This window comes from Genypterus blacodes, unplaced genomic scaffold (assembly GCF_046128005.1).
Source record: "Genypterus blacodes isolate CSIRO-AG114 ecotype Tasmania unplaced genomic scaffold, CSIRO-AGI_Gbla_v1 ptg000032l_1, whole genome shotgun sequence".
In the NCBI taxonomy this organism is placed as follows: domain Eukaryota; kingdom Metazoa; phylum Chordata; class Actinopteri; order Ophidiiformes; family Ophidiidae; genus Genypterus; species Genypterus blacodes.
The window spans coordinates 5,021,673-5,048,416 of NW_027466845.1; the positions used below are offsets into that span (position 1 = coordinate 5,021,673).

Below are 26,744 nucleotides of genomic sequence, written 5' to 3' on the forward strand. Positions count from 1 at the left end.
CCTCCGGCCACCCCCTTATAGAAAGCACAACGTAAAAAGAAAAGAGGACAAATAGAACGCAAGAATGAGAGAAATACATGACAAAATGAGAAAATGGGAAAGAATGACAGAATGAGATAGAAAGGATAGAAAGAGCACAATGACTTTCTCTGTTTTTGTAGTTGTTTAACTTGTGCTATAACTTTTCAGCTATATCAACCTTAACTACAACAGAAGACGACAATCTGCTGATCCTCAGTTAAACCACATTTATTCACAGCCAGTTTAAGGTCAAGGCTCCTCCAGGGGCCACAATGTAACATTCATCCGTCTGAGCACAGGCAGCTAGCAGTGTCCAGCGTCTGTCCAGCAGACACACACATTGCAGTCTAAACAGACGTGAGTATGCATTGAGGGGATGCAGCGCTGACCGGGGGGGGGGGGGTCACAAATCAGATTTGTGAATAGGAAACAAAGCAGGAACATGAAATAACATGAACATTTTAATCATTCATGGGCTATGCAAATGTTTTATGTAATTTGAAAATGTGTATTCTACAGTTCAATTACAAAATCGCAATTACATTATTGCATACAAATATTAAAACAACTACTAAAATCTACAAAAAATCTTTAAAAACCCTCACAAATAAACAGAAAGCAAAAGCCGTTTGTAAACACCTAAGTAAAAAGGTATTATAAATATCCATGAAATAGAGTGATCCTCTCTCAGGACAGAAGAACTCACAGACAGTCTGACACCAGCGTCAAAAACCAATCAATGACCCTGCAGTCATCACAATTCATTAATAGGCAGGAGGTGTTTAACCCACAATCTCTCTTGCTGCCGCTTCCAACTTCTCTACGGCATTTCTGAGGTTGCTGCAGAGCCGATGGGATGGGGCTGGTGGGAACAGGGTGACGGCTGGGGTTTGTCAAACAAAAGTAGAATGCAGAGGAAAAGGCCTCCGGCGCAGTTAGGTGAACTCAGGAATCCATAGTGGTTTTCCTCGCCATTACCTGTGAGCCTCCTGTGTCGGCGTCGATGTCTCAGTCTGCAGAGCTGTCTTCTGAACTCTCGCCTGCTGCTCTCCAGTTTTTCCTCCTCTTTCTTTGAGCGTCTGACCCCGAGTCGGAGCCTTTGTCCATCTTTCTCTTCTTCGGTCGGCGCGTCCTCCTTTGCCCATCTCCCTCCTCGCCGCTCCCGCTACTGCATTCTTCTTCTCTGCTTTTACTTCTTGCACCTTTCTTGTCTTTGTGCCTAGCTTTGCTCTTTTTCCTCCTCTGCTTGGCTTTGGAGCCGCTGCCATCATCACTGCTGCTGTCACTGCTGCTGTCGCTGCTGGAACATGTCGCCTTCTTTCGCTTTTTCTTCTCTTCCTTCTTTTTCTTTTTCTTCTGTCGGGAAGATTTCTTGGAAGGTTTCGACAAACCTGACTCTGTGTTGGATCTGGACCTTTTCATTTTGCTGTGCCCATTCTTCTTGGTGCCGCCGGCTCTTTCACTACAAGACAAAAGAAAGGCCAATAAATGTACAGTCATCAATCAGTTGTGTTCACTGGTCGAGTCATAGTGTGCCAAAGAAAACCACAAAATGTGTCAGCCAGCAACAGGGAGGTTAATGGTTAAGTATTGATTAGTTTCCCTTAAGAATGTTATAATATAGCAGCCGTCTGACCTGTCAGACAGCAAGTCTAGTCGTTCGTTTCACTGGAGAAACTAAACAATCACCCCCTGTTGTGTATAAATCACAATCTTATATGGCAATAAAATCATTCAGTATAACTGTGTGTGTTATAATCAGATAGTGTGTGAAAAATCCTTCACGTTGGTAAGAAAACTGTGATTGAACTCTTGTAGAGGTTAGGGCATATAGGTGTGGAAAGCTGTGCAGGCACTGTGACGGGGGGGGGGGAGAGAAAAGGTCAGTTAATACTTGGAAAGTCCAGCGATACCTTAAGGGTGTATAGACTTTGGGTTTGGACACCTGGATGGTTATGTGACATGTTTGTAACACTGTTTGACACAGGCAACACCCAGGAGGCACCAATATGGGCACAAGGGTGTAACAATGTGGAAATGGCCGACAAGAAAATAAGCCACATATGGGCATGCATATAGAAAAAGCTACTCTACCCTACTGATCCTAGGAGGGACTGTTTTGAGTGTATAAACGATGATGTTCAAAGCTTAGAAATACTTGATTCTCACTGTTTGTTTGCAATAAACTGAACCCCACCTGATTCTACCTGGTTGAACTTCTTCCTTTGACTTCTACTTTTGAGAATCTTTACGAAAGACCTTTCCTGGCCTGATCTGAAGGCTTCGTTCCTCAACACTTCCAATTTCTAGATTATCTCATACGAAACAGAAACGTACTGTTATACTATTCCAAAAGATGAGCCTCCTTCACACAGAGTTAGCAGAACACTGGGAGGAAATGTTACGCAACTGTTCTGGCTTTGTGCGAGTTTGTCCATCAACCCCATCCCCACCGGAATTGTGTTTACATCTGCACACACCCCAGTGCCCCTTGGCGTTCCCGTTAGGACCTTGTTCATGCCATGCAAAGCTGCGAGCGCTGCCAAAGGGCAAAGCTTTGAGCGTCCAGTGTTGCCTCGGGTGGATTAACACCGGAGTCGTTTGAAAACCTCCTGCAAACACAGAAAGAGAAGTGGGGCTTGCAGAGGACGACGCCTGCGGTTCGGACAACGTGTTGCTGTTGGCTATTCGCAGGCACGTTTGCGGAAAGGAGGCTCTGTTTGATCGGGGCTTGAAGAAGGAGCCCTTCCAAAGCGCTAGGATGAATCAATTCATGCTGAGTAGGTGGAATCATAGAGGAAACACCATTGACCCCCCTAAAACACCACACACCATCACCAACTGGAGGTATTGATTGTGTTATTTGGGTCTAAAGTCTTTTTGTCAGATTCCTCTTGACATAAAGAGGTTTGCATCCAATTCAGCAAAAAGCATGTTTTAAAAAGTGACACTGTTGCTTTAATTTCACGAAACTGAATTTACTTGATGCGGCAGGAAAATACTTAAAATTCAGAGTGTGATCTTGTCTTACCCGTCACTTTGAAACTCTTCGGGATAGAGCTCCTTGAAGCCACTGTGTCCCCATCTGTTGTGTGAACACAGAGCGAGCAGCAGTCATTTCCCAGAGCATACCAACCTTAATAAATTGAGGAGGAAAACTGAGCCGCTTACCTGTCAGCATCGTTTTCTTCAAATTCGTACAATTTGCGAGTCCAGTACCGAGCCTCCCTGTCATCGTGGCCCGACGATCTCTCTGCGCTCCCGCCGACGTCCTGGGAATAATCAGCCACTCGATCACAGTGCATAGCGCCCCTGGAAGACAAGCGTGATTGATAGGTCAGCGTCGCTCTACGTTAGAGGCCCAGAATGAGCTCTGGGGGACGGCTGAGTCCACATTAAAAACAGCGACGCTCGCTGCTCTCACCTCATGCAGTCCGATGACAAATGTTTTTGGCTGGACGTTTGTTTCTGCCAGTCTCTCATTTTCCACATCTCAGATTCCTCCTGGATCTGCAGAGTCACACACACAGGTTAGAGCACACACACTCACACAAACAGTCATCCTTCCTGTCTCCTCTCTCTTTCTCTTGTCACAGCCTTCAACTGTTTCGCTCCTTCTTCTCCCCATCCATCCCTAACACACACACACACACCGTACACACACACAATCATTCTATCTCAGTCACACACACACACACATTCCTACGTTCACATTTTTCACTCAAACACTTTCCCTAGTTTTAGCTTCCCACATACAGACATGCTGTCTCTCACCCAACACACGATTCTACCTGCCATTCTTGCTCGCTCTCTTTCACACACACACACACACACACACACACACGTCCTCACTCTCTCTATCTTTCATTCACAGCAACTATGTACTGTATTGTACAGTGATTGAGGCAGTAAATCACGCTTAGTTCTCCCCCTCACACACACGGACACACACACTTACCTTATTGTGAGCATCTGTGTGCCGGATCACATTCCTCAACAGCAGCTTACCCATCGGGAGCCGCGCCATGGTGAAGTTAAAATGAACGAATCGAACCTCTGACTTAATGTAAAGGCACAAACAAACAAAGCGGATGTTTGTTACTAAGCCTTGAGACAGCAGAGCAACATGTAGCACCGTGTTAGCTTAGACCGCTAGCGTCCACGTTGGCGAGGTCAAACTTGGTCATTCAGAAGCGAAAACACATCGTAAGAAACTCGACTGGCCGAATACAAACTAACACATAAACCCCCGCCGAATAAACTCTTCCACGGCCGTGCCAGAAGGTTGATTAAGCTTTTAAAAAGTGTGGCGTTCAAGAACCACAACAACACAACCGCTACTTTACTTCCGCCGTTATGACGTGGCACGTATGAAGAGCGGCGCTGTGATTGGCTGAGCGACGGGACCATTCACTTACATGATCATGACGTCACGTTAGTGTTATTCAACAAACTTAACGTAAAAAAACGTTTTTGTCAGCCTGTAGCTGTAGCGACTTGATGACGCGAGTTGTTCTCTGTAAAAACAAGTTAAAAATATGAAAGAATGTAATAGAATAGAATAGAATAGAATAGAATAGATTCTAACCTTTAGATTTTTTTCAATTGAAACATATGACTTTATTCTCGAATTGTTAACATAACAATAACATCATTTTTGCTTTAAATCTCTTGATTTACTAAGTAACTATAACCATATTCTTTTCTAAATGATGCAACAACAATCAATGGGATAACTAGGGAACAATAAGAATTGATGCCTTGCGCTTGGTGTGAGTGTGAGTGTGTGTGTTTGAAGGCCAGTGACATTAAGCAGAAATAGAAGTCTTGTTTTCGCCGCTCGCTGAATGATGGGTTTTAACCAAATATGATGGTGACCATGCAAACAATTTGTTCTATGTCAGCAGCTAATTAGATTTACAAATTGGCCCCCCGTGTGGCGTCCCTGTGGCACACCGGCTTTCTTCTTACCTCCTGGTGGTGAAATGACTTTCTGGCCACGCTCTGAACAGCAAAGTCAACTCCTCACAATTTCACTATTAAAGAAACTCATAGCTTCCTTCACACCTCCCCCATCTTCCTGTTACTCCTCAGCCGAATCTTCATTCTTCTTGCTTTGTGTTTGAGTTTGCCCTTGTCTTTTTAATATTGTTCAGGAGCCAAAGATGTAAGACAAAGGAACCAGCGTGCAAAAAAGAACAGAGGAGCAGAAATAGGAAGGTTGTTTGAGGATAGGCTGGGAAAGAAGACTGCTAACTTTGCTATCTGAAATCATCTCGTTCTCATCTACCAACTCTCTCCCTCTCTCTTTCTCATTCCTGGCATACAAACAACAGACTGGTGGAGCTGTAAGTGGGTCAGGATCTCTTTTCAAAGTCCCCAGGTGCTTAAGGAAAAGGAAAAGAAAGACACCGCAGAGAAAATATAATCTCTTAAGGACAAAATGAGCACAAATCCATATCCTGACACAAACAGAAGTGTGTTAGCCTTAACCCAAGAAGAAGAAAGGAAGGAGACTCATGCACATGTGTACAAGAATGTTAAAACTCAGTTTAAATAAATGAATTGATTGTTATTTCAAACAACATACATGCGCCATAATGCGATTTCATCTTAAATCTGAATCAATAAAAATTTGCATAATTCTCTGACATATGCCAATTTCAATCTAATCATGATGTTTACATGTATTGCCTTAATTGGATTATAATCAAAGAGTTACATCCATACATACATACCTGTCAACACACTGTGTATATTTACTCTATTTGCTGTTCAAATAGTGAGACTGCATGTTGGAGTTTGGTAAATGTGGACTCGCTTCTATTTAACAGGTGGATGTGGAAATCATTTTCTCAGTTTTGGAACATTACAACCCAAAACCTCTGACACCTGGTGGAGCTCAGCCACCAAATGTGCCGAGTGAAGTTTGACAGCACGAGTTATACGATTTGCACTGCCGCTTGTTCCCACAGCAACAGTCCTCTGTGTTCAATCTACAGACACACATTTGTTTTGCTTCTCTTTGCCCCATTAGTATCTTTGCACAGATCCTGAGCTCAGGCATGAGTGCGCTCTGATCGACCATATCTGCAGACATGAGTGAATGTCATCCAAATACTCACGTTACTTTATACTTGATGTTTTCCTTTACACAGCAGCAGGACTTAACCGGCTGTGTGACACATAGACCAACTGACAAGAAATGACCAACTAGCAAAATGATATAAACTAAAGTAATCTATTATTGAAGAATCGTTCTGATATTCTTCTGCGTGTTCGTTTGTGGTGAATCAAGAGGAAAAGATGAGGCAAAGATGAACTGGAATCTTCAGGAGAGCTTTACTGGAATAAGACCTTGGACAGCGCTGGTTCCAACTCTGGCATGCACCAAAGAAGGACAATCAAATATCTCCGTGCTGCCCTATTTATCCCGCATATACAGGGCATCTACATAATATTCTAATTCACTGATGACAATGTAGTTTAACTGTTATCTATTGGTCAGCCGGCTTCAAGAGGGGCAGCGCTAAGATTCAAATCTGAGGGATGAACAGATGTCTGTGGGGGAAAGTAGAATTCTCTTTGTGTAAATTAAAGAACAATAGTATAGTGAAATTAGCCCTTTGATCTGAAGAAGCTCCCCCTGACTGCCCGTCTATGCAAACCCCCTCTCTTCCTTCTTCCTGGCCACAGATGTTTGAGGCTTTGATAAAGTGTATTAGAGTGAGTCCTTCACCTAATGGCAGATATGTGTTATCCAGCCCTCCTGGAGAGAGAGAGAGAGACGCTGTAGATGCTTGTGTGTATTATCTCCAGACTTTCCCGGGGATAGCCATTTGGTTACTTGACTTCAGTTACTGGATTAGTTATATGTGTATTGACATTATTTGTTATATTCCAACACTATCAAAACATGTCGCCTACTGTCCTTCCTTCAACTTATCAATATGTTTGTAAATTTTGTGTATTAAGATGATTGAGCATTTAAATATTTTTGGGATATTATGCTGAAATGTCACATTTTGACAATACATAGATCAATAATCCTTCTCTTTTTTCCTGAGGATTGCTTGTGTTCATGCAGTGCACTTGCTATTCACTGTGAACAGTGAACATATCTGAAGGAGCTGTGCCTGCAGGCCAGCTGACTTGTGCATTCCATAAATATCCTCTTCTGCTTGCAGACTTCCAAGTAAAGCCATACTTTCCTTTAAGTTTGGCAATATATATCATCAACCACACACGTTTCGACTTGTTTGCTGACGTGTTGTTTTGCAAGCCTGTGATTCTTTCCCCCACAGAAAGCTGAGTGCACCATACGCTGTAGATCTCCATGCCTGTTTTTCAACCCATATGTTCAGGATTATAATGCACCATTTCAGCTGCAGTGATATATAGCACACAAAGACCAAAGGGAAAGAGAGAGAGAGAGAGAGAGAGAGAGAGAGAGAGAGAGAGGGAGGTACAGAGAGAGAGAAAACCTCCCCCTCCTCCTTGTGAGAAGAGAGAGCAGTGGGCAAAGGAAGGAGGAGGAATGAGGGAGGGGGAGGGTAAACACACCCAGACAGCCATGTCTGACATCCTCGCTCCCTGAAAGAAGGAAGGACTGATACAAAACCGCGTGCGACGGGGCAGAAGAGAACGAGTGAGGGAGGGAGGGCAGGGGCAGAAACAGAGCAGAGGGGAAGAAAGGGTGAAAAGATGCACAAGAGCTGCATCAGTTCTTGTCCTCCAAGAACAAAAAACATTGTGTTCCTGAATGGGAGCTGGTGAGCTCAACCACAAGGCGAGTGCAATGAGAAACCATGCAGACTTCAGCCTCTCTCTCTCTACCTCCCTCTCTCTCTCTCTCTCCCTCTTTCTCCCTCTCTCTCTGTCTGTCTCAGGAGTCAGGACTGAGCCACGCAATGATTTAGTGGGAGAGCTCAGGGCTTTGATTAGGCTTTGGAGCGTTGTGTTTTTTAGGAATATGCTGCTGGAGAGGATTTGATGTGCTGTTTTTTGTTTCCTCTCTGACTGAACACAGTGTGCGACGTGGAGGCTGCTCCAGCTGCTGCTCCCTCCCCGCTGCCTCTGTTTGGGCTATGGTCCTGACTGAGAAGCAGGGCATCACCCAGATGCAGGGCACTGACTGTATGGGAGGTTAACAGTGTGACCACCAGCATGGGAGCCAAACAGATGAAATGGTAAGCCCAAGATCTCCTTATTACATTTCCTACAATACATGTGTCCAGATAGTAGCAGAAGTAGCTTCTGTGGATGAGTGGCAGACACACTATGGGCCTGATCGGACCAGACAATATCATCTTCATCAGCATGTTTGTCTTTACGGTCTCAAATTCTCCTCATACCGCAATTCTGAAGTCTTTTGTTCCAGTGTGTACAGTATGCTAGGTGTGGGTGTGTCCCAGTGCCATTTGGAGATGCGTGTTTACGACAGAGAGCCGTAAGCCTGCCATTGCCTAGCAACCAGCCTAGCAAGTCTATCCTCCATTAGCAGATCCGGTGGAAATCTTTAATTGGAAATGGCAGCAGAATATCAAACATTCACTCAGAGGTCACTTAATTAGATACGCCTACTGTGCTTTTAATGCTTCCTTTGCGAAGCTGATAATGGTCAGTATTTATTGAGGCTGTGGCAGAGAGAAGCCAAGTCAACTCAGTGGTAATTGTTGTGGTCACAGTTAATGGTGTTGTCATGTACGACTGCATTGTACTGAAAGGTGTCTCATATTGTCCAACCTATTCACACACAAAAGGGGGGCAGAATATGAGAAACATGAACACCATGAGCTCAACAAAGCTTGACAAAGGTACGATTTAGTTACACTGTACAAACAGGTGTTTCTAATAAAATGACCACAGAATGTAAGTTTCTTGTTGTGCTTTGGAGAGCTCTGAAATATTGCCTGTGTACGTTTTAAAATGGCAGGTCTGGTAAATTACCAGATAGAGCAGGAAATGCTACTAAAAGTACAAATTAGAGGGTAAATGTTCACTTAAAGCAACCTTCAACTGCTCAATAGCAATGATTATCCTCCTCCTCCTCCACATCTCTTGCAAATCCCAGATTGTCTCATAAGGTTGATATCTTTATGTGTGGTGCTTCTTTTGGCGCCACACGTCATCCAGGAGCATTCCAAAATAAAATAAAGGTTATTGACCTGCAATGTCAAGAGATCTCTTGACATTGTCATGGTCTGCAACTGAAAAGATGAGCTAGAAGTAGAAGGAGCTGCTTTGACTCCACAGCACTTGAGAATAATCACAACTTAATCTTATTAAAAAATAGGGTCAGTCCGCAATTTTATCCGCTCTTTATCAGACTCTGGGAGGAACTCCAGCTGAAGTTTCATCTCATTCAACTCCTCTAATTAAAAGATTAGGCAAGGTTCATACTTTTCCAAAGTCATCAGCACATTATTAGGCTCACATGATTATAACTGTAGGAATACGTACGGTTGACTTAAATTTTATCCCGTAGAGTTGCAGTGTGAACTGAAAAGTGACCAGGGATACAAGTGTCACTGTTTACTGGGTCTTAGTGTTGTGGTTTAGCTTACACTGAGTAATGCTATTAGATAAGCAGAAAATCTCATCAGCAGTAATCTAAATCTGGCTGCATGTTCAATGGGAGGACACTCGAACCATGCAAATGCAATCTTTCAGGACATTCCTTGCTTCTCAGCACAGTTTAAGCCCAGAGTGCACACAGTATATTTTTACTCATGCCTACTGATGCTTTTCTATCCGTTTGTATGGCACGAAGTCAAGGTTCGCTTCCACACACACACACGCAGGCTGATTTTCCCAGGAAAAAATTCCCTGTCAAAGGCTCGAGCATAGTGCCACAGGTCACAGGTCACCTTAGCTATATCTCATTTCTACAAACTGGGAGTGAACTGAGTAAAGATGACAGCAGGCCTGAAAACCTCAGGGAACTCTCGAAAATGCACTCCGATGGCATAAGTCAACGCAAACTGTGAGAAAAAGCAAAGCAGCCATTGAGAAACTATAGAAGCATTATGTTTGGGAATTGCTGCCCGAGGCGAAGAAAACTATGTCGAGCATTTCCTGTTAGAAAACGACAGATGTGCATGAATCCGTGCTCCCTCTGTGTCTTCTCCGAACACACTGCAATCCTATTCTAGTTCGTCTCCTCATTGGCTTTGTTAAATGCTATACTGACAGTCTACGCTCTCTATATATGTACACTATACTTGTAAATAATGACAGGGTTTCACATTTTCTGTCCAGATGGGACTAATGTACATATTTGCGCTCCGCAGGGTAGGATTTCTAAATTCTACTGTATAGCTCTCATTTATGTGGCGAGGAGATTCATTTGGCACGAGCTCATTTCTGTCTTTGCCCACCATCTGTTCCAGTCTCAGCTCTGCCAGCCCCGCTCACACCCCCAAAGAGGAGTATGTTATCACCCAGTCCACCGACACCCCTCAAGACGAAGCTGTCAATGATCAGTCTGAGCACCAGGGGGAACCACAGGATGACAAATCTCAGCTGACAGAGAAGAAATCTGTCACAGGTCGGTTGGCTGCAGATCAGCTTGAATGCACATCAGCGATGCTGTGTATCCCTGCCAGTGATGCCAACGTCCCCATGCCTCATCTCTCTCCTCTCTCTCCTCTCTCTCCTCTCTCTCCTCTCTCTTACTCGCTTTCTCGCTCTCTTGCCCTCTGTGCTCTCCCTTTCAGAAGAGGTGACGCTCTGTGGGCTGGTGTGCCCCTCCCTGGGGAATGACGGGCAAGAAGAGGAGAAGTCCTGGGAGGAGCAGCTGGAAGTCCACCAGGAGCAGCTGGAGAAGGAAATGCAGGAGGCCAGGAGGATGGTGTTCCGCCTGCAGGTACACACTGCCACTTTAAACACCACAGTTAACAGTAGATTCAAATGTGTGATGTAAGGGTGCAATCCTTTTTGGACCATAATACATCCCTGCGTTGAGGAAGTTCTCCTGCTTCTCAAGGTTCAATCCTTTTTGGACCATAATACATCCCTGCGTTGAGGAAGTTCTCCTGTTCTCGAGGTTCAATCCTTTTTCAGATAGCAGTCACGGTTTTTGCGTGAGAGCCATTTGTTCCACATGTGGTTTTCAGGCATCTTCTGCCTTCATACTGACTCAGCTCTGTGTCTCTGCTTAATTGACTGCACCTGTTGTTTGTAAACAAACACCAGCTTCAAAGCTTTGAGCTTTAGCTGTCACTGAAAATGCTTACAACCTCTTCATTCATTCAGGTACAGAAAACATTCAGACATTTTTCAGGTCTTTACACTTCAATCTTTCAGGCACTTCTTCAGGATTCAGCAAAATCTTCAGAGTTTACAGTCACAGCCCATTTTCTTCAGGAAATGCATTTCTAGTTAAGATATGAATTATCACCATACAACAACAAAATTGACTTGAATTTCAGATGCCTTATGTCATTATGGGTTTGTAGGTGAATATTCCTGGAATTTATGTGATTGAGTCATAAACTTTTGTCCAACCCCTTGTTTGCTGTTTGGGTAATCTGTTTATCCATTGTAAACATGTTCAATTATCTCTAGCAAACATAAATTAAAGCTCCAGCGTCATAGTCAAAACACTTTTTGGCTTGAATTTGCCGAAACACCCATTATATAACACAGGAATAACAGGAATCCATAAATTGAGTGCTCTTTGAAAAGTCTCTATAGCGCCTCCTACTGACAGAATCTGATTGAGTACAAAGTTTTAAGCTCGAATAATGTCGCAATTTTCCACAGGGAGAGTTGCTGCTTTGAAAACAATATTTTATCCAAATTTGCTAAATTTAGAGGTGGCTTTATGAGGGAGCATTATTTAAGTTAAGTCAAGTGAAGTTTATTTGTGCAGCCCATTATCACATGCGTACTCACACAACAAATGGTTGCCGACCTTAGAAAAAGCTCTCTACGAAGACAATGAAAAACCGCTTAAAAGACCTCAAAATGTAAGAGGGAAGAAAGGAGGAAAGCTTTGGTGAGGAAACTCAAAGAGAGGTAACAAAAGGAGAGAAGTGAGAGAGAGAGAGAGAGAGAGAGAGACAGAGAGAGAGAGAGAGAGAGAGAGAGTGCTTTCATCCTGTATATTTATGAATCACCATCCAGTCATTAAAATTTAATTTTTTTATAAACTTTTCTGTGCTGTATCAACTTAGTGTTGAAGTTCTTCACAGGCCTTTGATGTGTGTAATGTGTGTGTCTGTGTGTGACTACCTCAGGCACTGCTTCTCCACGGGTCTCTGCCTGAAGAGGACCAGGACGGGTCTGTGAGCTTCGGTGACAGCCGAGCTAACGCCGAGCAGCAGCTGGTACGGCGCCCCCTCTCTGCTAACTCGTGACTGTGTGTGAAGTGTCAGCGTGTCAGGCTCTCTTCTCCCCTGTGATGATGTTTCCAGCCGTCACTCTCAGCCTCAGAGTGGCCACTGTAGAGCACAAATGAATCTCTGTGATCTGCCTCCTCGCACGCTGACATTTTCCCATTCTCTAATTACGCTGTCCTTACGGTCTGTCTTTGAAGGTACTAATCCGCAGTCGACTGGACCAAAGTGTGGAGGAAGCCCTTGATCTCAAGGTACTGTCTGTGCTTAATTAGTTCTAATATAGATGAGCTGTCATGTGACCAAAGGGCCTCCATCTCTAATGCCTCTGCTCATTTGTTTGGCTCTTAGAGAGAACTCCTGAGACACAAACAGGATGTACGCCACATTCAGGCCATCAAGGTAAAACTGTTAATCTGATTTTGGCCTTTGAGTTTCAATTAAATTGATTAAACCTAAGCTGTTTACCCTTTGCACCATCTCAGACTGATGATACTGATAATGACACAATTTTTTATTTTCATTTCTTTTTCGATTTTAGTGACGTGTGTTTGCTGTCAGTAAGGCAGATGGATGAAGTACGTCTGTTTGCTCTCTCACTCATTAGGATGCTCTGCAGCAGCGCCTGGCAGTGCAGGAGGATGCTGTGCTGCAGCTAAAGCAGGAACTACTGAGGAACAACATGGCCAAAGATCAGCTGGAAGGGGAAAATGTGAGACAAGGGATGAAATCATCACCATTTGACATGATGAAATATTTGACCTGCTCGACCTGTTGCTGCTGTTTATGTGAGAGCCATATAACACTTGTATATCTTGATTCATCTATTCACAGGCAGAGCTCAAACACAACCTGAGTGAACGGAACAAATTACTGAGTGAATATGAGGTAATCTCATCTGTATTTACTGGTCAGTGCAACATGGATGCGTGTGCTTATACAACGACTTCTATTTTTAACAAGCATTCTGTTGCAATTGCAGCAACTTGGAAAAAAGGAGAGACTCCTGCAGCAACAGCAACAAAAGCTGGATGACGCTCAACATAAAGCACAAGAAGTCAGCCTTGGACGGGTAAGCATGCATGTATGCAGTTGACACATAAACATGTGTCCATATGTACAACTACATATGTATACCCACCACGCATACCGGAGCATGAACAGCGCAGAATGTACATACAGTATGTACACTGCATATTTCATTATCTGTTTTCCTTAACTCAGCCTTCCTGCTGCCTCAGTTGCTTTGCACCGCAACATATGCAAATTGTAAACTGTGTATTTCATACATAGCCTGAGGCTCTTTATTTTGCATATATTCCACTTTTCACTTAAATGGTACAAATCGTACTAGTAACCATCACACTTTGTCAGATGGTTTGTCATTTCTCTCTTTCTTACTTGCACAGCACAAACTGAGAGCTCAAGATGACCTTTTGTTGAACTTGGAGTTGTGCACGCGGCACTGACAATAAAGTGGAATTCAATTATAACCTCAACCACTCCTTTTGTTGTTGTGTGTTATCAATATTATTTTTGACAGTCTTTCAGGATCGAAAACAGTGGATATAGCAACTCTGTGGTTTCGACCTCTCCTCCGGCATTCAAACACAGCGCACCGGTGAGTCCTGTACACTTTCCCTTCTTAAATGATGCCCTTAACTAAGTTTTAAGCTGTATCACAAGCATGACTGTGTGTGAGACAGGGGGAGGAGCTGCAGCTGGTTAGGGAAGCCCTGCGCAGTTTAAGGGACAACTTTTCTGGCCACGACCCCCAGCATCACACCCTGGACACCCTGGAACAGGGCATGTCCAGTCTCATGGACCGCCTGCATTCTTTCGAAGCCCAGCGCAGACAGGACAGAGGGGTAAAGAGGCTCATACCCGTGCATTCCGAACACAAACACCCACAAGTGCATCCAAACACTCGCCACCTGATGTATGATGACTTAGCAGAACAATGATTAGCGTGAGTAATTTGTTTTTCTTCCAGGAGGAATTCCGATCACCGGGGCGCCGAGCCAACTCGACAGACCGAGACTCCTGGCCGCCGAGCTCGAGTGAGACAAACGAAATTGTTGTTTGTTTAGAATTTGTCATCCTCTGCAACATCTCAACTCTGCTGCTTAAATCTAATTGTGCAATTCAATTAGTCTGGTATTCACAGGGGCATTATTGGCTATGAAGCTGAAGCTGGAGACTCAGGTTGTGAAACATGATTCTGTTTTGTAATTATTTGCAGAAATGGCACACTCTCTCAGCAGCCCAGGGTTGGACACGGCCGTCTCCACTAAAGTGCTCTACTTCACCGACCGCTCGCTCACTCCGTTTCTGATCAACATCCCAAAAAGGTGCAAAGCACAGCGCCACCTGTTGGATTTATGTAACAGCCATATTTTCCTCCTCTGTAACATTTTACTCTTTAGCTTTTTCTTTGGCCTAGATATGGATATGGGCTGTTAAAACAAAACACCAACATTGTTTGTTGTGCCGTCCTCATCACCTGCACAGAAGGCCGTGTAGAACGCGTTGCAGGAGCTTATTTTTTCATTTTCATGTTGTGGTGAGATAGTCAGTGAGTTAGGAAGGAACTCAACAGGCAGTGCATCCTTATGATTGCCTTCCAGAACTGAGTCATCTGAAAAGTAGATCTTATTTTCTCTGGGGAAAACAGCCAGGCACACCTTGATGTCTCTAATATCCTTGTTCAGAGTGTGTGCATTGCTTTTGTGAAGGTTCTCCCTGTCACCACATCCATTCTGCAGGTCAGGGAGGAAATTTCAATGCTGTCTGTGTACAAGTAAGTTTGCACAACATTGAAATCTTGGTCAAATTCTCAAAAAACATCAATGCTTGGACCAAATTTGGGTTCACTACTAAGCCAAGGATGGGGATGGCTGTTTTTGGCAGTAGGAGTTCTGTGTGAGTGTGTAAGACTCGCTCTCACTATCTCAAGTCTTTTGTTTTGTATTGCTGCCTGCTGGGTGTATCTCTGGGTGTACAGATCTGGGGCGATGACTGACAACATGTTCTTACAGGCTGGGCGAGGTCACGCTGCGAGACTTCAAGGCCGCGGTGGACAGGCAGGGCAGTTTCAGATACCACTTCAAGGCTCTCGACCCAGAGTTTGGCACCGTGAAGGAGGAGGTAGGCGTGGGAGTGAAATTATAGCCTCGACATCCTTTAGATCAGCTCCACTGAGCAAACACAACATACCACTCAGAGTGTCTGATATGCTAATAATAGCTGTGCCAGTTCTGTACTTTCAAGCTCTGTAGAGGGACACCTAGAGTGAGACTCTTTTCAACATTCTAACATTATAGATTCAGCATTTCTCAGATCACTAAATCCTGAATGCTGCACTCTTCAGGTGTTCCAGGATGGAGCAGTTGTTCCGGGCTGGGAAGGGAAGATAGTGGCATGGGTGGAGGAGGATCATGGAGAGAGACGGTAGAGACTGAAATCCAGCCAGGCACCGCGACAAACCTCTGAAAAAGGACTCCACTGAAGATACTTGTGGTTCCATAACACATAACACACTGCTCAAACAAGTAAACGGACAAAGAGGGTACTGACAAATGTATAATGTATATAAATCCCATCATACCAAAACTCAAACAAAAATGAATGTTGTTATTGCTATGTTGGTCATCTGACATAACAGAAACCTAAATGATCAAATGAAAATGACCAAAATGCTCCTACAATTTTTTTTGAGTGGTATATTCCTACACATTACAACTGGGACCAATGGATCTAATACAATTTGAATACAAAACATTGTTTTCAACGTGAATGTTTAATACGAAGAATTTCACTTCATATTGTGGTGCCACTTTTTTGCAGGAGTGCATACTATTACATATTGCAGCTTGTACAAGACTATTGATTTTGATTATTGATTTATTTGAATCTAAACAGTGAGCTGATAAGCAACACATGGCCAGTATAGCGCTTTATAAGCTGTAATCAGTGTTTATGATGCATACCTATCAATAAAGTGCTACTGACATTTTCCACAAGTTCCAGATTGCCAAATAGTGATATTGTTGCTCTGCATCAATTCTGATGTTTTAATAAACATGAATTATTGCATGGAACCTTTTGTCTCCTGTTATTCCCCCTGTGCAGCGTAATGACACCGACTCATCACCATTACGCCTCCATTCATACTCCTACACGTCCATAAACAAAACCCACAGATTGTCAATGCAGTCAATTAATATTTTGGATTATAAATTAAATTCAACCCACGCAGGGACGCAGGAAAGCATCGTTTCAATCATGCATCAGATAACAGGAGAGATGTTTAATGTTTGACAGCCAGAGTTCAGGCACAGCGAGCATTGGGTTTGTTTTTGCTCCATTTGCGTCGAGGTAGCTGTAGATTCATTCCCTACAATGATGGGACAGCTTTAGGCAAACGCTTCGCTTCTCTACAGATCATTTAACGCGTCATAAAACAGACACTTTCATGGTGAGGCTTTTTGTCGTCTTGTTGAAGGTGGCAGACGCGCTGTCTTCGTTTACAATTTTCGGGAACTGCAAAAGCAAATAGTACACGTCCTCCACTTCCAGTAGTACGTCATCCTGCAGGAGGATTACACAGTACAAACCCACCAGTGATGCATTTTACACAATGAAATCCACTTACAAACACACACACACACAAGCCTCGGCTTCTAAAATGGTTTGTTTTAGGGAAACACACTGACCTTTGAGATTCTAAGCTGACACTCTGACATGGAGCAGACTTTTGGCAGGTCCACCGTCAGCTCCAAGCTGTGAGCGACACCTGCAGCGTCCCTTTTCACCTCCAGCCTGTGCTCTGGCGTCTGCGGCTGCACAGACGTGCTGGACAAAACCTGGATTAAATTCTTCTTTTGTTCGATCTCTGCCGGCCTGACTGTGACGCCAGCTGCCGGGTGTTGGTCTGGTTCCTCCGTGCGCAGACAGGAGATCTGCTGCAGGAGGGCGGCTGGTGTCTGAGCTGCCGTAAAACAAAAGATCCCAAGGTAAAAAGTGAACATAATAAATAAACGACAGCAAACTGAGGCTTTGCAGGAGTTTATCAGGGGATAGGAGGAGGCGTTAACCTTTCTGTTCTACCTGCTTGAGGCTGTTTAGTGCTGCTGGGTGGCTGCCAAAGCCCAAGGCGGCAGTGCAAATCATCCGCGCTGCTGTTGGGGCTGCGGCTGATGACAGTGTATAGGTGAGATAACCTGAAGCCATGCTGCTGCCGGGCAAAGCTCAGGGCCAGCGTGCACACCTGCTTCATCTCCTCACCGTCGTGCCTACATTCCTTTAGCACTCCAGGGTTAAATGCCACATCCAGCACAGTGTAGGGACCTGGAACATAAATGATCACATTCCCCCGTTGCGCAACATAAAGGTCAAGGCCGCTTTAAGCTTTGTGATGGAGTGCAGCTTTTACCTTGACCTTCATCCTTGTCTGTTTCCACTCTGCCTCCACACAGAGGTGTGGACTCGCTGGGATCCTGAGGTGCCGGCACGCGTTTCCAGCCGCAGATATTAATGTAGAACAATCCTCTCTCAGGCTCCTGTCACAGATGTACCATCAGTCAACACGCTGTCAGAACATCCACCATCACTAAGCCATAAACAGACACAGGTGTGAGGAGCAAGGAGTCCAGGTGTTGGGATTCAGACACTGAATCCCAACTCCATACTGGAATATAAAAATGACAAATGTAGTTGGTATCAAAAATATCTTTAAAAAAATTAATTAATTAAGAAGATGAAACAAATAATTCATCCTCGTTCAAATAAAGCTGTTTTTAGCGTTTGAGTCTGTGAAACAGTCGGGGGGACAAAATAATCAGACAACAACATGTCTATTTGCTATTCATGTAAGAAAAAACAAGCACAATATAAAAAATATTATTGGCTGGGATCCATCAAGCTGTATCACCACGGCTGGCACATCAGTTGAATCGTTAACTTGCAAAACAAAACTTGTGGGAGCTAGAATCACATGGATTTCTGATTTAATGACTCATTAAATATTGTCTGATAAGTCATAATAACACTCAAACACAATCTGCTCCACGACAAACAAAAACTCATATGCCATTTAAACATTCACAGTCTAGCTTTTAAAATGCAAGTGAACCTTTGAATAATGACTACTGAGCATCCCGAGGAAGATCTGTTCACGTTAACCATTGCTCGATCAAAACAAATGATGTAGAAAGTCTTCAGTGAAAAGACAAATACTGGAATAAGAGTTTCCTACAAAGAGCACAAAGATGCTGCAGGTGAAAAAGCAGAAGACATCCAGAAACCTGTGGACCTGTAGTCTCCACTCTGGTGTCCACTAGGAGAGGACTAGAAGTACAAAACAAACTCTCCAAAAAACCCACACACTGCTGCACAGTGCACACCTCAGGATTCCCACAGTCCACCATGTTCCTCAACACTTGTGGGACTTAAAGCTAAGAGATCCTAAGAGCTAAGAGAATTCTGTTTGGCTATGAGAGATATAAAACCATTTTATTCTATACCGACACCTCAAGGAATCATCCAACAAACCTGATCTGAAAATAGAGCATTCCTCCGCACTATTGATCCCCAGGACCTCGATGTAGAGCTTAAACTGCCCGCCTACAGCAATGCACAGTTTGGACAACATTCTGTTAATAATGCACAACACTCCATCCAGGCATTCACAACTCAGCTGACCTCACCTGACCTCACCGTTCACTACACCTGTTTCTATTGAACTCTTTTGTGTTGAGTTATTCAAATGTCCCCTGAAAGCCACCATTCAAATCAAACTTCTTGGTGTTGTGCAACATCACGTCCAGGTGGTAAAACAGGCCTGCATGTTCAAAGTGTTTCCAAAAGATGAAGCATGTTTGATGTTGTGTCATGTTTATCAACTAATCTTAACCAAAAGACAACATTCACCCATTAGTAAGAAGACAATTTCCTCATTATTGTGCAGAAACCATTTGTTGGCGATTATTGCTATTAAAGAAGGTGATTGAAACAAGGTGTACATACTTTACACCAGCCTGCAGTCTGGAGAGTGAATGAGTCAACAATATGTTCTTATTAGCTCAGGCAGAATGCGGTTGGTGTGCTCTGACTCAGATTGGAATCAGGCTGTATTTGGTGAGTAATTAAGGCATAAATTCACCTAATAACACAACGTTGTCTCGCCCCCGTGAAGACCAAAATGAGCCTCACCAGGACATGAGTGCGCAGACACGCGTGGAGCTCCGGAGCGGATCGGAACTCGTCTCCGTCCTTCATCTGCTTCTCTATGAACCGCGTGTAAGCTGCGGGATCGTTCAGGCAGAGATCATCCAGCATGGACCACAAGCGATCCACCTGCTGCAGAACATCTGGGCGGCTGGCGGAGGACATGTTGACATCTGCTGCGAACTAACGAGCCGAAAGCACACACAAACAATTGCAACAAAGTAACGCAAAGCCGCAGAGCTAGCTAACAGGAGCAGCCAGCGAAGGTAAAGTGAGTGTGTTATATTAAAAAGAAGAAACAAACACCGCCGGACGGAGCTAAACTACTTAATGTACTATCAGCAGTAACGAGCTAATGTTGTTAGCTTTCTGTTGCTATAGTAACTGACTGGCAGAAATTGTGGCACAAACGCTCTCTGGCGGTTAAAATACGAACTGCAGGCAAGAAACCACTCCAGACACGGTTTCAAGAAGTATAATTTATATTTTATACAAGACAAATATGATATACTATATATATAAAATGTATTTCAATGTCCCAGATTGTCTTTATGTTTACATTATATGACATTTAAACATTTAAAGTGATAAAAAGATTGACTATGATAGTTGTGGCGAACAGCAAATCAGCAGCATCATCAGCTTCATCGTGGTCATCATCGCTCCTCAGTGACTCTGCAAAGAGAAGGAGTTATTATGAAACATCCATGTTTACAGCTTCAACAGCTTCTAAAGCAAAAACAAACACGATACCAAGAAGCAGAAAGCACAAGTTAACAAAAGAGAATAAAATATATGTAACAAAACAGAAATAACCAAAAAAAAGAATAATTGGAGGACTCTTTTCTTATATTATTCTTATTTTCCTCATTATTTTCATATATTTTTCATAATTTTGGAATTTAAAAAACTAACTGTATTTTCATGCTAGCTAGATAGTTCTTGAATTTGTACTTAATTATAATTCTTCAAAGTAAACAATCTCACAGAATCAGGGTAAAAACATTAAATAAAAAATTAACAAAAGAATTAACAATAAAATTAGCAGTTTTACTTTTTATTTGCATTACCAAATCATAGAAGTGGGAGATGGGAGACAGAATGAAATCATGAATGATGTCACAGTTGTTGATGACATCATGAATGATGGATTTAAGGGTTGGTGCAGGAGGGTCGGGGGAGACGGAAGGTTAGGGGTGATTGGTAGGGCTGGAATGGAATATCAGGGGGAAGATGTTATGGGAGGGAGGCTGGCATCCAGAGTAACTATTAACAAGGCCAGGGGTCAAGTGAATGAGCGAGTTGGCATCTGCCTTCCTCAGCCTCCCAGCAGCTCTACACCGCTTTACCTCCTCCAGGGGAAAGAGAGGCAGCGGCGGGGAAGTTTTGAAAGTCATTGAAGGTGATGAGGAAAGCTTTGCTCGACTATTAGTGATCATAGAAAAAGCTGGCCTTGCTATCTGTGTCAGGGAGATTCAGGAACATTTAAGAAACGTTTCCAAATGTTCCCACATCCCTGAAACGCGTCTTCACCTCAATCATGTCGTAGATCCAGCCCAAGAATTCAGCCACTTTGGTGTAAACCCCAGGGTGGTTGGGCTCGGCACAGCCAGTCCCCCAGCTCACCACACCCATCAACCTCCACACACTGTCGTCCTGGCAAACCAGAGGACCCCCGCTGTCCCCCTACAGAGACAGAGAGAGAGAGAGAGAGAAAGAAAGAGAGAGAGTGAGTGAGAGTGTGTTTCCCTTTCAACAAATCTCAGAAATCAGTGAAGGATCCTACAAAAGGCTCAGACTGACTTGGCACGCGTCCACTTTGCCCTCTGCGTATCCGGCACAGAGCATCCGTGGCGTGATCTCACCATTGTACATGCAGGAGCTGTTGCATTTCTTTGTGCTTATAAGTGGAACCGGCGCCTCTTTCAGTGTGTCGGGTGAGTTAACTGGAAAAGACACACACTCACATTTAGGCTGCAGTGCCTCACCGTGCAAATGAGGTGTAAATTGGGTTTTCTACAGCAGTCCTTTACCGCCGTCAGGCTGCGTGTAGCCCCACCCAGAGATCCAGCACTGGGTACCACCTGGAGGATCATAGTCGTACTGCGGCAAACACACAGGCCTGATTGTGTCTGGATGAAGACAAATTTCTTCTTTAAATTTAATTTCAGAGAGGCTGGGAAATGATTGGAGAGGGATTTAAGTTTCTTAAACTCTGACCCGAGAAATTCATCGGCGTCCGCAGCTTCATCAGGGCGATGTCGCTGTCGTGGCTGCGGTGGTTGTAGTTCTTGTTGTAGATGATCTTCTCCACAGCATATCCAGCCCGCTGAGCCATTTTACCAGAGCTTCTTGTTACAATGCCGGCGTAGACGACCCAGCTGGATACCTGAGGGAGCCTGTAGCTGACATTTGAGAAGCAGGGAGAGACTTCAGAGACAATCCCTGTCTGTCCTGTCGGGGGGGGCGGGGGGGCTTCAGCTGATAATAACAGAGAAGTCTCTAACCTTCGACCTTTAGTGGCAGAAAGGTTTCGTTATCTTACTTGTGCACGCAGTGAGCAGCTGTGACAACCCACTGGCTGGTGATGATGGAGCCCCCGCAGGTGTGACGGTTGCTGTAGTAGAGGCTGACCTGCCACGGCCACCTGCCCAGCGTGGCCTCTACGCCCCCGATGATCCGAGGCAGCTTTGCTCGCGTTCCGCATTCTGCACAGTCAGCAGTCATCCAATAAGGAGGTAGAGGAATGATTGGTAAGATCAGTGGGTTTGAACAAAGGACCAAAATGATACCTCCTCTGTGCTCAAACTACAGACACACAGAAGTAATGTGGATGCGGGACAAGTTTGATTATTTTCAACCAAACAATCAAATTCTTGGAATGATACTCAGTAAATATAATGATTTTTGAGGAAATTGCATCCAATCTAGGTAACTGATTTCTATTTTGTGTGTAAGAGCATTTTCTGTGCTACTTGCCACCGATTGCCCAGATACATAATTTTGTAAAATCACCAGAATAAAACTAACTTCGTAACTCACTAATTTCCAGTCTTGTAGTGTCCCCCCAGCGGGCACCTCAAGTACCCCTGGCAGTCCACATACCACAGTTTGAGGACCGCTGTGTTATAATTATGTAGGTCGCATTGAACAAACTAAACAAAAAGTTGAGGTGATGTTACTTACCAAAACACTGCAGAGCTATAACCTTCCCTGTGATGCAGCTCCCCCTAAATGAAAACAAATTACTTCGCTAATGATGCATAATTAATGTATCAGGGGCCGTAATTGTCTCTGCATCATTGTAAGTATTATGTCCCCGGAGAAATTGCCTTACTTGAATTGCCACATATTTTCCAGACCGCTCCTGTGTCCTGAGGTGATTTGTATAAAACCATCAGTGTAGTTTGGCCCAATATCAGTCAGATTCACTCCTTTGTGTTTGGTCAGTCTGGCAAGAGAAAATGTGCAGGAAAGGGTAGGAGTAAATATTGAGATAATAGAGACTCCAGGGGCATGAAGATCGCAATAAACAGGTTATAAATAAGCCCAGTCATCAACCGAGTGAGTGGGCTCAGGTCTCAGACACAGTCAGGGGTCGAGCTCTGTGTGTCTGTGGGTGTGTGCGCACGTGTGTGAGTCCGACCTCAGATATCCCAGCTGTCTGCAGACGAGCGTTCCCAGTGAGGAGTTCCACCTCTCGTAGCACACAGGCAGCCACGTGGGCAGCGTCTCCAGCTGGATCTCCAGGATGGAATTCTCCGGGCTAATCCTGTAAAACACTGAACCTGATTGATTGAAAATCCCCCCCGGAGACGAGCTCGGCCAATAGTAATGAGCCCGCCTCCGTATTTTGAATGTGGGGGATGGTGATTAGGAATAAACACAGGTGCCTATGCTAATGTAGTCAATTCAAACAGGTCATTATGAGTGATGTCCTGATGTCAGTTGATAAGCATATCTCAGGTGTGACCAGCAGGCTACGGGGGACGGCGGCGGAATAACAATTTTTGCGGCTGTTGGTTTAAAAATCACTGAAGAGGTGACCCATAACTCGCCGTGATTATATGCATGACATTATGAAACCGCAGAGGCCAGGCCTGTGCGTTAAAGGGCCAGCGTTATTCTAATTTAGAATAAAGAAAATATATGCAATCTTGCAGCCTCTCTTTGGGTATTCACAGGTTTTAACCTGTCTCAAATATCACAGTGAAATGTCATTAGTGGGCTTATCTCAGATTTCCTTACAATTCCAACAGTTCCAATGAAACCTATAGTAATAAAAGAGAGGCTCTAATAAAATAGAGGCGACACAGACCTTTCCTGGGATCTGAGACAGATGCATCCTCGGTCACGTTACAGAGGGACGTCTCCTTGGAGTCCCCAAGCCCCACTGGACTCTGGGAGGAGGAGGAAGGCCTCAGCAAGAGTCTGACTGTGTGTGGGGAAGACAGGAACGCGGAGTTAATGAGGATATGTGAGAGCAAAGACGAATTAAATACAATGATGCACAAATGCTATTTAAAAAAAATGTTATTAACAAGTAAAATGGCCATCGGTGCATATTCTGGAGCTGTAATGCTGCTATGGGATGTAAATAAATCCCCGTAAAGGACGATCTAAGCATGTAAAAACAAACCTATTAAAGGATAAAACAAATGTTGAGACTGTTTCAAGTGATACTGTTACTGGTGACTCTTAAGTCCACTTAGTGATTCTTATTCAGGCGCTGTAACTCACCTAGAAACCAGACGCCGACAGCCAAGCCTCCCAGGAGGCCGACTGCACACACCGCTGCCAGCAGCCTCACCGACCTGTGAGCTGCAGCACAGAGACAGAGCGTTAACGGCGTCGGATCCCCACTGTAGGAGCCCACACAGAGCAATAAGACAGGAGGCAGACATGGGGAAGTGACAGGTGGAGTGAACCTGCTGAGAAAGACTGGATCAGGACAGGAGGAGACGTGAGGCATCACGGTGGAGTTTTAAGTTTGAACGTCTCGCCTCCGTTTGTGTGCAAGTCGTCAAAGGTTTGAGACAGATAAATAAATAAATCAGCTTTCCACATCTCACCCTGGGTTGTGGGATGAACTCCTCTCAGCCAAGCATGGCAGCAGCCCTGGGCCCCCCCAGAGCCCCCCTCCTCCTCCTTCGACGCCTTCTCTGAATGCAGAGAGCGACCGACCGCCGCTGGGTTCTCGATCACTGATAGTGTGTCTCCATCAAGACTCTGAGGACGATCACAGAGGGCTCATCAACAACTCATTTACTCCACTTTAGTATCGATCACAGATTGGAGAAGTTTCACAGTTGAGTTTATCTCTCTCACCACCGGCTTCTCAGTAACATCATTCCTATGTGTGTGTGTGTGTGTGTGTGTGTGTGTGTGTGTGTGTGTGTGTGTGTGTGTGTGTGTGTGTGTGTGTGTGTTTGTGTTTGTGTGTGTGTGTGTGTGTGTGTGTGTGTGTATGTCACTTAATTAAGAAGCAAAATGTAATCCTGGATATGAGCCACATGAGCAAGCGGTCCAGCTGTAGGTGTGCAGTTCATAACGTGTGTGTGTGTGTTACATCTACCCAGTGTGTGTCATGATCAGCGAGTTGAAGCACTTTCATGTCTGCCTGAGTCATTTTTCTCTTCAGATTAAAAAGGTTAACAAACTAAAAAAAAAAAATTAAATTCTGTTTCAGAAATGTCTTATCACACTGGAGCCTGTGCATGTGTGTGTGTGTGTGTGTGTGTATGTGTGTGTGAATCCCGCTGTTTCTCTGAGGAACACTGACAGTGTGTTACAGTAATTATAATGAAACTGTCTATAGATGTGTAATCCACACTTGGTATTATACAATTACAGGTTCTCTCTAAATGCCAGAGCATCTGCTCCCACGTGTCACTGCAGCACTTAAACATGAGCAAACATGTAATTGTAGGTCGGTGGAAGGAGCGCAGGGTCAACACGGTGCAGGGGTTAGTCATTAAAAACTGGAGGAGAATAGGAAAGGCACAAAGTGTGCAATTTTGTAGTTTATATTACACGTGTAAACAACATCTGTTACATGCTGTAGGGAGTGAAGGTGACAATGGAGGAGAGAAGTTGTCAGCGTTGCTTAAAGGAGGCAGATGGAGGAAGGTGAGGAGTGTGTCATGTCTGCATTTCTTACCATCGTTTTGCTTGTGTGCAGCCCTGAGGAAGAAGCATCTGCAGGCCGGCCGTTCTAGAGGGGCAGAGAGCTCTGTCCCGCTCGCCGCTCGTGGACCGTTTGCCATTTAACGGAATGCAACTGTGGATTTTCCCCTGACAAAGAGACAATGAGGTCAGCAGTGGTGCAGAGAATGAAGCTGTTGTTTGCCCAGGGGGGTCATGGGGCCGGCGGAGGCAGGCTGAACCAGGTCTTTGTAAGGGGGGAGGGAGGAGGGGGGAGAGGAGCATCTCCAGAGATGGGCGTTGCTAGGAGACACCTTTTACCTGTGCCAACAGATTGTCCATTCCACACAGCTTACATGTTTATTACCTGAAGGATTTGCAGATGTGAGCAAAGGTCGTTATTGCGGATTGTTGAAAAGTCTCATGTGGTGTCAAACTCAGTGTCATCTGGTTTCCACGGCGACCCCTCACTCAGCGCTACAGGAGAATATGAAGTCTGTTCTGTCGACCCGCTGACAGAACAGACTTTCTCTTCACTCTTCACTCTTTTAACGAGCACACACACACACCACACACACACACACACAAACTCAGCCAAATGATTTTAGACATTTCAAATATGTTTTTGTGAGAGATGTGATAGAGGAGATGAAGTGTGCAGGGGATTCTTCTATTCTCCCAAGAGCTTGTGTGAATGTTTAAGCACAAAGCAGCTACAGATGCATTATTGAAAAATGGTGGTGAGTCTGTTTCAGGTCAAAGTCTCTTTGCATCACTTTTGAATGAATGAACTCACAATGGATTCTCATTGAAAACACACCACTGCTTTAATCTCAAAGTAAGGGTTTGTGTAATTAAAAGGAGGAAAGAGACAAGAAGAAGACTTAGACCTAGAAGTCACAAAAACATTTTCAGCCAATTCTTCACTCTCAAGTACCAAGTCTCAAATCAAGGATCCTAAACTTAGACTTTAAATTCCTAATCGGTTCAAAACCAAATTTAATGCCTGAG

The 26,744-nt window shown here is 44.2% G+C and overlaps 4 protein-coding genes across 6 annotated transcripts; 1 reads left to right on the forward strand and 3 right to left on the reverse strand.

Annotated features, from left to right (window-relative positions):
• Positions 1-233: 233 nt before the first annotated feature.
• Positions 234-4,387, reverse strand: nkapd1 (NKAP domain containing 1). The gene is made up of 5 exons (XM_076146509.1): positions 3,980-4,387; positions 3,446-3,531; positions 3,193-3,333; positions 3,053-3,106; positions 234-1,483 (listed from the first exon to the last, which is right to left on the reverse strand). The coding sequence occupies exons 1-5, from the start codon at positions 4,046-4,048 to the stop codon at positions 1,030-1,032; spliced, it is 804 nt and encodes a 267-aa protein (XP_076002624.1). The 5' UTR covers positions 4,049-4,387; the 3' UTR covers positions 234-1,029.
• A 3,186-nt stretch (positions 4,388-7,573) lies between these two features.
• On the forward strand, positions 7,574-16,454 carry dixdc1a (DIX domain containing 1a). Of its 3 annotated transcripts, none has more exons than XM_076146590.1 (16): positions 7,574-7,810; positions 8,051-8,210; positions 10,413-10,570; positions 10,740-10,888; positions 12,264-12,353; positions 12,563-12,616; positions 12,714-12,764; positions 12,970-13,074; positions 13,197-13,250; positions 13,345-13,434; positions 13,906-13,983; positions 14,069-14,230; positions 14,356-14,422; positions 14,605-14,713; positions 15,401-15,509; positions 15,733-16,454. In XM_076146590.1, the coding sequence occupies exons 2-16, from the start codon at positions 8,188-8,190 to the stop codon at positions 15,814-15,816; spliced, it is 1,383 nt and encodes a 460-aa protein (XP_076002705.1). In that variant the 5' UTR covers positions 7,574-7,810; positions 8,051-8,187; the 3' UTR covers positions 15,817-16,454. The 3 variants fall into 3 exon arrangements, with proteins under 3 accessions (XP_076002705.1, XP_076002706.1, XP_076002707.1); XM_076146591.1 differs by having other exon boundaries at positions 10,743-10,888; XM_076146592.1 differs by lacking the exon at positions 15,733-16,454 and having other exon boundaries at positions 15,128-15,492.
• Positions 16,455-16,817: 363 nt separating this feature from the next.
• Positions 16,818-19,754, reverse strand: pih1d2 (PIH1 domain containing 2). The gene is made up of 5 exons (XM_076146558.1): positions 19,575-19,754; positions 17,797-17,923; positions 17,472-17,711; positions 17,078-17,352; positions 16,818-16,952 (listed from the first exon to the last, which is right to left on the reverse strand). The coding sequence occupies exons 1-5, from the start codon at positions 19,752-19,754 to the stop codon at positions 16,818-16,820; spliced, it is 957 nt and encodes a 318-aa protein (XP_076002673.1).
• Positions 19,755-20,192: 438 nt separating this feature from the next.
• Positions 20,193-25,836, reverse strand: tmprss5 (transmembrane serine protease 5). The gene is made up of 13 exons (XM_076146259.1): positions 25,750-25,836; positions 24,662-24,818; positions 24,330-24,410; positions 23,908-24,024; positions 23,236-23,371; positions 22,927-23,040; positions 22,776-22,819; positions 22,135-22,297; positions 21,810-21,994; positions 21,623-21,721; positions 21,393-21,535; positions 21,123-21,275; positions 20,193-20,264 (listed from the first exon to the last, which is right to left on the reverse strand). The coding sequence occupies exons 1-13, from the start codon at positions 25,750-25,752 to the stop codon at positions 20,256-20,258; spliced, it is 1,404 nt and encodes a 467-aa protein (XP_076002374.1). The 5' UTR covers positions 25,753-25,836; the 3' UTR covers positions 20,193-20,255.
• Between the last annotated feature and the right edge of the window lie 908 nt (positions 25,837-26,744).